Raw genomic sequence first — 10,565 nt, 5'->3', positions numbered from 1 at the left:
TTGAACTCAGATCTTCCTGACTCCAAACCTGATGTTCTATCCACTCTGGTTCCACCTTTACCATATTACCCATGTAACCTTGGGCAAGTTATTTAACATCTCTGGCCCTCAGTCTTTTCATCTGTGAAAAGGGAGGAGTGGAATAGATGACCTGAAAGTCCTCTTTAGACTCTTAATCTATGAATAGCAGGGCTAGAAAGAACCTTCTGGACCTGGATGGAGTCCTTAAGGCACAGAATGGAAGCGTTTAAAGGGTCCTTCAAATAGCATCTCATTCACCAGTGTTTTCATTTTAAAGATAATGAAATGAAGGGAAGTTAAGTTGTCCAATGGCAAGCAGCTGGTTAGGGGCAAAGTCAAGAGCTGACTTTAGAATCCATGTCTTTTTTGACTCCAGGTCAGACCCCCTTTCTACTAAAGCTCCAACAATCTTTTGTCACAGCTGGGATAGGGTCTGAAAAATCTAAAATCCCTGTAAAAATGCTTTAAAAAGAACAAGGCACTTCAATCCACAAATCAGCATGAGCCTACACTTTTAACTAATGGAGAATATAAACTCCTTGAATGCAGATCCCGACTCGACTTGTTTGTTGGAATGTTTTTGGTGTTCCCAGAGCCTAGGACCACTGCCTTACTCCTAAGAGGCACTTCACGATTGCATGTTTCTTAAATGGAACAGAAATAAAAGGATGAAAACAGCTTAGCTACAGGTGGCTGACATTCACCAAAGTGTCCTTAGCAGCTGTTCAGTGGTAATAAAAACCAGGGTTTACAAAGAGCTTGAATATTAGCATGTACATAGCTTGCAAACTGCTTTATGTGTTATCTCCTGTGAACCTCACAACACCTTGAGGTAGGTGCTATACTAGCCCCATTTGACAGATAAGGAAACTAAGGCTGAGGGAGGTCAAGTCCCCACACAGGTCACATAGTGAGTATCTGAGGCAGAATGATTCAGGTCTTCCTAAGTGCATTACTCTACCCACTGACCTACACAGGCTACCAACAATGGATTTGTACAGCAATGCCTAAACACTGGAAATATCAGTTATCTTAAGATAAAGAAGGGGAAAAAATCACTGTAAATGACAATCAGAATAACTGCAGAAAATAGTAGATTGTCTTCACAATATCTACAAATCGGAACAGTCCCATCCCAGCTACCAAAAGGTATCAATAATTGGTTAGAGAGATGACCCCGTTTCTCTTTCAAACTTTACCTTTTCAAGACCCTTGGTTTATAAAGGACCTGATCAGAATAGTTCCTCCCAAATGAATTCCCCACAGAATCCTCCCCCCTCCCAAAAAATGCCTAGAACAGTATTATTAATACTACAGCGATGGAAAATGGGGTGAGAGGTGGGGTCCAATAGGATGAGGGAGAGGCACAAGGGTTCTCTAGACAGTGATCTGCTGATTTTCTCTAAAAAAGGGCCTTTGATGAGGTCCACAGATATCCTGGAATCTGAAGACCTGATCAGGCTGGGCTATGTCCTCGGGAGGCTGGAGCATGAGGGTATTGCTGCAGTTTTTTCCGGCCTCATCCCTCAGCTGCCTTATGTAGAGCTGCTCCACCTGGAGTTAAGCAAGGAATTAGAGGTTAAATCAAAAGCAACGGCCAAAATTTATGTAGCATTTTAAAGTTTTCAAAGTGCTTTACGTAGGTTAGGTTATATGGTCAGAACGTACATTCCTCATAGAATTCCAAAACACACTTAGCTAAGGATGGACTGTTCCTCACCTGAACAAGGATGAGTTTGGAGCGCAACGGAGCCATGTCGGGGAACTCTTCGCCAAAGCATAGCATCACTCTGCTGTCAGGAAGCTGACTTTGGTTGCTGTAAAACTGCTGCAGTTCTGTCAAAAGAGCAAAAAGGGACACTTCAAGACAAGGGCAAACAGGGTGAGTCCTCCTTGCCTCCTGCCCCACCCCTGAGGTCCATACTGCAATTGATCTGAAATCTCATAAAATTCAGATTCTTTATAAATTAAGGCCAGTCATATCACTAGCATCCTCAGATCAGAAAGCATGAAGTTAAGTCATCACTATTGCTGCTAATGGGTCACAAAACAGACTTTCCTTTTCTAAGAAGGTGGAGCATAGAGTCATAACTAGCATGGGACACCTGGGGCTTTGCCTAACATCTAAAGGGGAGGGAGACTACATCTTTCCCATGTAAGTTGTGACAAAAGCTCATGAGGTACAGATGACTTCCACAGCTACAGAAAGAAGCATATCCTCACTCTCAATCCCAGACCATAGCTCCATTCCCCAAGAGTCTCGTTAATGGAACACCCATCACCTGGCCTCCCTCCTTCTGCCTCAACTGCCACCTTGGCACAGTTGCATCTGACCAGGGTAGATTCCCAGGACTTGGTCTATCTTAAGGATCCATGCCACGAAGGGCACCCAGAATTAGCTCTGGGACCAGTAGTGATGGTAGCACTAGCTCACCATGGGGTATCCTGGGGGGGATTTTTGTTTACCCCCTTTTTCCCACAAACTGAATTTGTGCAGGTGCTAGTTCCTAGTTATGGGTCTAATTGAGAAAAAACAACAGTACAATAACCCTGGATGTTTCAAGTCATAGGGAAACATATGAAAACCTCCCATCTTTGTCCCCAACTATTCTCCTAAAAAAATAAAAATAATAATCCTGTACCTGGCACACAGTAGGCACTTAATAAACGCTTCTACACTTGTTCCAATCAAGCCCCTAAACCAGCCTTGTGCTCTCCCCTCTGGGTGATACTGAAAATCCCCTTCCCTTTCTACTCTGCCTATTTCAATCTCATCCATCCTTCAATGCCCAGCTCAAATCTCCCTTCTTCTATAAAAGCCTTCCTGAATGACCCACTGTGCACCACTGAATTCCTTATAATAATTTACATTTCTATGGCCCTTTACACTTTAACAAAGCACCTTCCCCATAAACAGCCCGGTAAGGTGGAAGCAGTGAAAGTTTCATTAGCACCCTGTAACAGATAGAGAGGCAGAGGGCTAGAGACACAGCCATGGGTTCAAGCCACCTCTGACACACGGCCCCAGGCTTCTCAGTGTCTCAGGCAGTTCTTTCATACCATAAGCTGCAAAACAGTTGCAAATCTGCATTGGCAGGAAAAAAAATGTTCTCAAAAGAAAGATGACCATGCTGAAGAAATCACAGATCTGGAGCAAAAATACTTACAGATGCAGAAACTGAGTGTAAAAGAATTGAAGTGTTCATGACCTTACTTACTCAAGGTCATACGGTCATAAGGCTGGGAGTCAGGAAGTGAGTTCAAGGCAAGTGATTCCAAGTCCCAACATTCTTTCTACAGCCTCATGCTTCCCCCCATTCCTACATTATTTGTAATCATCCATAACTTTCATCTGACACTCAGTATAGGCACTTTTTTTCCAAAGGCATACTTATGTTCTAATATTCTCACTAAAGAGTGTAAACTCCATGAGGACAAAAACCATTTTCTTACTAAATCTCCTATATTTCTTAAGTACTCAGCATGTTCATTAAGAATTACTTGGATTGAATCTTGGACACACAATGTGAACTCTCAGTTTCCAAATCCAACCACAGGAAGGGTTCCTAGGCAAAGGGCCATGATGAATGTAACAGGGGAAAGGCATTGTGTAGTGGGATGGATACTAAGTTAGGAGTGGGAAGACCTAAGAGTTAGGTGGCACAGTGGATAGAGAACCAGGCCTGGAGTCAGAAAGGCCAGAGTTCAAATCTGACCTCAAACATTTACTAGCTGTATGAACCAGGCAAAATAATTTAACCCTGTTTGTCTCAGTTTCTTCATCTGTGCAATGAGCTAGAAAAGAAAATGGTGAAGCACTCCAGCATCTTTGCCAAAAACCCCAAAAGGGGTCACAAAGAGTAGGACATGGCTGAAAAGACTACAATAAACCTAGGTTCAACACCTGTCTCTTCCACTTTCTCCTTTCCAGGCCTCCTTTTCCTCATCCATAAAATGAGGATTAAAAACACCTATCCTGTCAATCTCACAGGATTCTTGAGAAGATCCAGTAAGGTAACAGATGTGAAAGTGTGTAGAGGTAGTGAGTGGTTATACCAAAAGAGAGTGTAGTGTAATAGAATGAACACTGGACAGGGAGCCAGGAAACCTCTGCTCTTTGTCTTATTTGTTATGTGATCCTGGGTTGGTCATATCTCCTTTGAAACCCAAGCATTTAGAACGTTTAGCACTGGTACATAATAGGTACTTCATAAATAAGTAGGTACTTAATAAATGCTTGTTGATTTGCTGAATGATACTTGTACTACTCATCTCATGGGGGAACTGGGAGGGAAGTACTTTGTAAGCCCTATGGAAATGCAGGTTGGATTCCAGTATTCCCATCTGTCTGTATCTCCCTATGGCCCTGCTCCACAGCTCTATGCCTCCCAGCACTTAAAGCTTAAATGCTATACGATGGTGGCACTATTTCAAGTTCAAGGAACAAGACTAATCCTTATACACACCCCTGAAAAACTGATTTGTGTCAAAAATCTTGACCACTTCATCCCGTTCCAATTTGTTGGGCCTGTCCTTAAACATCATGGAGTTCCCACTGCAGAAGACTCTCCCTTGGCACAATCGCTTGATGAAGACACCATTTTTGTTACTGTGTAACAGGACTCCTCGCTCCAAGTGGCCAAACAGTTTCTTGGTGACCTGCTTCTGACGGTCATTTTGGATAATATCTGCAGGTGGGAAGCGAATGTGCTCCAGGCTTTCAGGGCCATACATCTTCTCTAGGTGTTGAGGTGGAAGGCTCAGGGAGATCCGGCAGCCCTCAGGGTAAGTGGTGGTGGTGTGGCCCACTAGTTTGCCTCCATAATAAAAGCTGATCATCATCTGGGAATAAGCTGTGGAAAAGGGAGAAACAAGGACCATTAGCCTATAGGTGGTGCAGAGAGCTGTAGCTAACAAGGACCACAGAGACCAGATACACTCAGTTTTAGGGTCAGAACAGTCTTTAGAGGTTATCTAATCCAACCCATACCTGAACAGTACAAACTGCCAATTTGACAAATGAGGAAACTGAGGCACAAAGAGATTACAGAACTTGACCTAGACCACATAGAGAACAAGCGTTTCAATCTCAAATTCTTTAATTCTAAATACAATTTGGGGGACTGGCAAAGAGAAAGAAGTGGTCTTTTCCCCTTATCATGCATCTCTTGAGCCCTGGGCAAAATTGATAAGTGGCTGAAATTTGTGTATTTGAAGATGAGTCTTCCTGATTCCAAGCCCCATGCTCTAATCCACTGCACCATCTAGCTTCCCTAATTTGTCAATATTATTTCTAACATAGGGAATTAAGAACTGAAAATGATATTCTGGATGTTGTCTAAGCAAAACTAGCACTCTGTCAATTCTATTAATAATTAAGAATAATATAAAATGACCTAAGTTCTTTTCATTGCCATGTCATAGTGACTATTATTAAGTTTATATTATTATTAATTAATTATTAATAGAATTAATATTAATTCTATTAATAGTGACATAAACATTATTAAAGCTCCACTCAAAACTCCAGATCTTTTTCCACACAAATTGTTGCCTAGCCATACCTCCCCAATCCTATACATGTGCAACTGATTTTCTGAGTTACTTTCTAGGACTATATGTATATTACTTGGTTCATCTCTCCAGGCTGTGGGCAGCTTCTTAAATCACTGTCTTATTAGCCCACATTATGCAAAGCAATTTTCATGTCCCTGAAGAAGGTAATGTCAGTTGACTATAAGAAGGAAAATTGGGAGTCCATTAGCTTAGCTGGTTTGAACACAATGCTAATGACATTGCACCTAATAACACATAAACTGTCTAATAAAATGCTTGTTGACTACTAACCATATAAATCAATTAGCTCTGCATTAAGAAAGGGGTCTCCAGAGTTGATTCAACTCACAGATGGCCATCAATGATTACACAGAGGACTTGATAACAGTTTGCGCACAGTTCAATACAAAACTATTATCCCCTCCCCTCCTCCCCATTCCTTCAGTCTCCTCCTTTGTCAAAAGACAGAGTTGAATAAGATTGTCTTGGAAATTTCTCTGATTGAAAGATGGAGCCATGAACTCCAAACTGGACAAGTCACTTCACCCTCTATGTCTCAGTTTCCTCATCTGTAAAATGAACTGGAGAAGAAAATGGGTAAACCACTCCAGTATCTTTGTCAAGAAAACCCCAAATGGAGTCACAAAAAGTCAGAACCAATTGAAAAGACTGAACAACAGCTCATAGAGGCACCCCAAGCATGATCAAAGAAAACTGACTGTGGAGAAATCAATACTAACTAGCCTCTAGTCTAGGAGTTCTTAATTTTTTATGTGTCATGGATGCCTTTGGCAGTTTGGCAAAGCCTCTAGACCCCTTCTCAAAGGATGGGGCTTTTTTATCATAATGGAAAGAAATGCTAAATTTCAACTAGAGGTTATTGAAATAAAGATGTATTTTTTTTCTATCCAAGTTCACAGACCCTCTTGCTCTAAATCATTTTTCTCTAAGGAACTTAATCTGCTTTCCAGATTTTTTTTCAACATTATTTTGTTAACTCTCAGAGAGGCCCATAGGGCTAGGAGGCTTCCATACAACCATGTAAGGGGAGACAGACTTTCTACTGGTTGGTCATGCTCTAGCATAGCTAAGCAACGGTACGCTCATCCTGAAAGCCTTTTCCAGATTGAAAGGTCAAAAAGCCTCACATTCCCTGGTAACAGTTTTGGAGTATTTCCAGTCAACACTGGGCCAAGAAGTATGAGAGAAGAGCTTTACTAGAGGACTCTGACATGTTAGCTAATACAGTCAGCCTATCTGCTACTTTACCTGAATGATGAGATTCATAAGCAGGGTACCCGGTCATCAAGGGTATGGCTATAAGAAGGAGAAAAAAAAAATTTACAGCCATACAAGATGGGTTCAGAAAACACATTCTTCCCTTCCCCCCCCCCTTAAAAACCAGTTTTCTTTAAAAATGTACATATAGCATGATCATTAGGCCACAGTACAGACTTCCGCTGAATTCTTAGTATTCCTCCCAACCATAACATAGACTCATGGTTTCATAAGAGCAGACCAAAGTCTCACCCAGACCAGAATAGAGGTTTATACTTCCTCTGTCCAGTGGGGAGGGATTCTTTAGATGTGCTCAAGTATCTTGGTAAGCCCTTGAAAAATATGACTGTTCAGCTGTTATTAACCCCACCTCTCTATCCCTATGACCTTATCCCCTGCATTCAAGAATTCAGAAACTACCCACACTTGTCCATTATCCATGTATTTTCCCCAATATGCAATTCAGTAGAGATGATTTTCTAGGACTAATGGAAAGATTTTCTTTACATGTCTTTATACTGAAGAGGTAGAATGATTCTCTATCCCCTCTCTCACCGCATGTGTCCCCCTCTCCCCACCCTAGACATCCACATGTCCACTTGACACCATGCCACCATAACAGCTGTCAGTATCCTTTTGGGAATTGCATATCCAGCTTCCAAACCTGGCTCTTGCCTTAAAAAGTAGGGGAAGGGGAAGCTGAGTATTCACTCTCACATTCGAGGGGGAAGGGCTGCCACCTGATAGCTCAAGCAGGCCCATCAGCAGGGGGATGAGCAGAGCCTCCTTAAATGTTTTCTCCTAGTATAATAGTAAACAAAGTCAGGAAGGTACAGCACATTCTCCAGAATGCTGTGGAGAGCAAGAGACACCCATGTCTTGTAGCAGCGGCTCCCGTTGACTTGTTTATTCTGATACTCTAAGGGATCTACACTAAAAATTCTTCAATGACACCTTAAGCAGTAATTGTAAAGAATATTATAAGTAGGATAGTAAATTGCCATGGGGCTCACCAGTTTTTGGGGGGGTGGTTGTTGTGAAGAAGGTTTTGAAGAGCAAAAAATGTTGAGAACCATTGTTGTAGCAAATACAACAGATACTATTTCTCACCTGTGCTTGACTGCTGTATCCACCAGTCTGGGATTGGTTGGTTCCTACAGGCCTCCTGGGGTGAAGGACTTCTTTTGATTATGCCAAGGTATTCATCTACCAAGGGCTGCCCAACGTTGTGGAGTGGAAGTGAGGGAGGGAGGAAGGAAGTACCATTACTTAGTTTTCAGTTTGTAACTCAGTGAAGACTTTGAATCAACGTCTTTATGTCATGTTTAGCAGTTGGTTTTTGAGAGGAACTTTTTTCTCCACTTCTGAGATATCAAGCAACAAGTATTTATTAAGCACCTACTAGGTGCCAGGCACTATAACCAACATCAGGGATACAAGGAGAAATAAGGAAACAATCCCTACTCACAAAGAACTTCCATTCTGACGAGGAAGACAAGTGTGCATAACAATATATACAGATTAAAAATAAAATGAGTAAATACAAATGTATGCAAAGGTAAAGGGTAAGGAGCAGCTGGTGGCTTAGTGGATAGAGTGCTGGCCTTGGAAAAGGAAGACCCAGGTTCAAATCTGACTTCAGACACTTACTAGCCATGTGACTCTGGACATATCACTTTACCCTGTTTATCCCAGTTTCTTCATCTGTAAAATGAGCTGGAGAAGGAAATGACAAAACACTCCAGTATCTTTGCCAAGAAAACCTCAAATGGGGTCATGAAGAGTTGGACATGACTGAAAATGACAGAACAACAAAAAAGCTAAAGGGTGAACAGTTGAGGGGATCAGGAAAGGCACCATACAGAAGATGGTGACCGATCTGAATCTAAAAGGAAGAGAAGAGCTCTCCATGAGTTGGAGGTAAGGGGGAGTGTATTCCAAGGATGTGGAACAGCCAATGCAAAGGCTGGGCATTGTATTCGAGGAACAGAAAAAAGACTTGTTTGGTTGGATCTCAGAAGGCAAGAGGGAAAGTAATGTCTAATGAGTCTGGAAAGGTAGCTTAAAGTCAGATGATGGGGGGCTCAACAGAGCTTATATTATTGTCCTAGAGGCAATAGGAAACCACTGGCATTTACTGAGTAGGAGTCACATATTCAGATCTGTGTTTACTTTGGCAGCCGTGGGAAGGATGGACTGGAGGGGAAAGACTCGAGGCAGGAAGAGCAATTAATAGGCTGTTGCAATAATCTAAGAGAGATAAAGAAGCCTAAACCAGGGTAGTTTCTGTGTAACTGAAATGAGAGCTATCGTGAAGACAGAAATAATAAGGACTGGTCACTGACTGCGTGTGGGGGTTGAAAGTCAAGGGCATTGCTGAAGTTACAAACTCAAGAGCCTAGAATGCTGGGGGGCTGCCCTTGAGAGAAATAAGTTAATTTAGAAGAGGGCAAGGTTTGGGGGAAAGAGGAGCTCCGTTTGCAGCATGTTGAGGTTAAAATATCTCCAAGTGGTTCTCTACACTGACATAACAGATGACCCACTTTGGAAGAACTGATCAGTCAATTCCATGAAACAATAATAAAAAAGTAATAACAATAATTTTCCCACAAAAGTCAATCTAATTTCACAAACATTTCTTTTAAGTACCTACTATATATACTCAAGGTGGCTCACTGGATAGAGCACTGGGGCTGAAGTCAGGAAGACCTGAGTTCAAAACCAGCCTCAGACACTTCCTGGCTGTGTGACCCTGGGCAAGTAACAACCTCTGATTGCCCGATAAAATGGAGCCACTGGAGAAGAAAACAGCAAACCCTTCCGGTATCTTTGCCAAGAAAATCCCACATGGGTTCAAGAAGGATCTAACACCGCTGAAATGATGAAACAAAAGTACTCAAGGTGTCAAACCAGGCACTAGGGAGATAAGGACAAAAAAATTAATTTTGTGGGAGTTTCTGTGCCACTAGAAAATAGAACATGTAAATAGATGTTCAAATATAGGACAACTTGAGGATAGGGAGAACAAGAAAGGGAATCAGGAGAGGTTTCATACAGTATATGGCTCCCGAAAGGAGGAAAATTAAGATTCCAAGAAGGATCACCAAGAGGGGAGGAGGGGAAGCCAATACAAAGGCATGGCAACAGGAGACAGAATGTGGAACTAGTTGAAAGGGAGAATGAATGAAGGGAACTTATCATCTTAATCCCTCCTCTCAACTTTAAAGCCCTCCCTCCCAAACTACCTCATATTCAACTATTTTATGTATGTGTGTATACATATGCATTTATTTATAAACAATTATATGTGTATTTATTACCTTTATGCTGTATATATATGTACATATATACATGCATTAGATAGAAAGATATAGATATGGATATAGAGATAGGGATATGTATACCGATATAGATACAGATATGAATATAGACATGGATATAGAGATAGAGATGTAGATGTAGATATATATTATGGCTACTTGCTACCTTCTCCATTGCATTGTAAGCTCATTTCAAGCAAGGAATGTCTCATTCTTTGTATTTGAATCCCCAAGATCTAGCAGAATATCTGTTGATTAAAATTAATTGATTACTTTGGTGTCTGTCCCACAGACATAGCCCAAGAACCCAGAATCACAGGACTTCCATGTTACAAAGTCATCCAGTCCAACAAGCACCCCAGCAGGTACAATGTTCCCCCCTCCCCCCGC

General features: G+C 41.7%; 1 protein-coding gene across 3 annotated transcripts in view; it reads right to left on the bottom strand.

Annotated features, from left to right (window-relative positions):
* Nucleotides 1–441: 441 nt before the first annotated feature.
* Nucleotides 442–10,565, bottom strand: part of IRF8 (interferon regulatory factor 8) — a 66,582-nt gene continuing 56,458 nt past the window's right edge. For 2 of the 3 annotated variants that reach the window (XM_072636248.1, XM_072636250.1), the window contains 5 exons: nt 7,966–8,071; nt 6,847–6,894; nt 4,488–4,874; nt 1,742–1,857; nt 1,258–1,575 (listed from right to left, as the gene is read on the bottom strand). In XM_072636248.1, coding sequence (XP_072492349.1) covers nt 1,399–1,575; nt 1,742–1,857; nt 4,488–4,874; nt 6,847–6,894; nt 7,966–8,071 — 834 coding nt within the window. In that variant the 3' untranslated portion in view covers nt 1,258–1,398. Of the gene's footprint in view, nt 1,576–1,741; nt 1,858–4,487; nt 4,875–6,846; nt 6,895–7,965; nt 8,072–10,565 lie in introns of all 3 variants that reach the window. The other variant, XM_072636249.1, reaches the window with a different exon arrangement.

Source organism: Notamacropus eugenii, chromosome 1 (genome assembly GCF_028372415.1).
Source record: "Notamacropus eugenii isolate mMacEug1 chromosome 1, mMacEug1.pri_v2, whole genome shotgun sequence".
Lineage (NCBI taxonomy): Eukaryota > Metazoa > Chordata > Mammalia > Diprotodontia > Macropodidae > Notamacropus > Notamacropus eugenii.
Note: the sequence above shows the minus strand (reverse complement) of the source record. Positions and strands in the feature narration are given on the sequence as shown.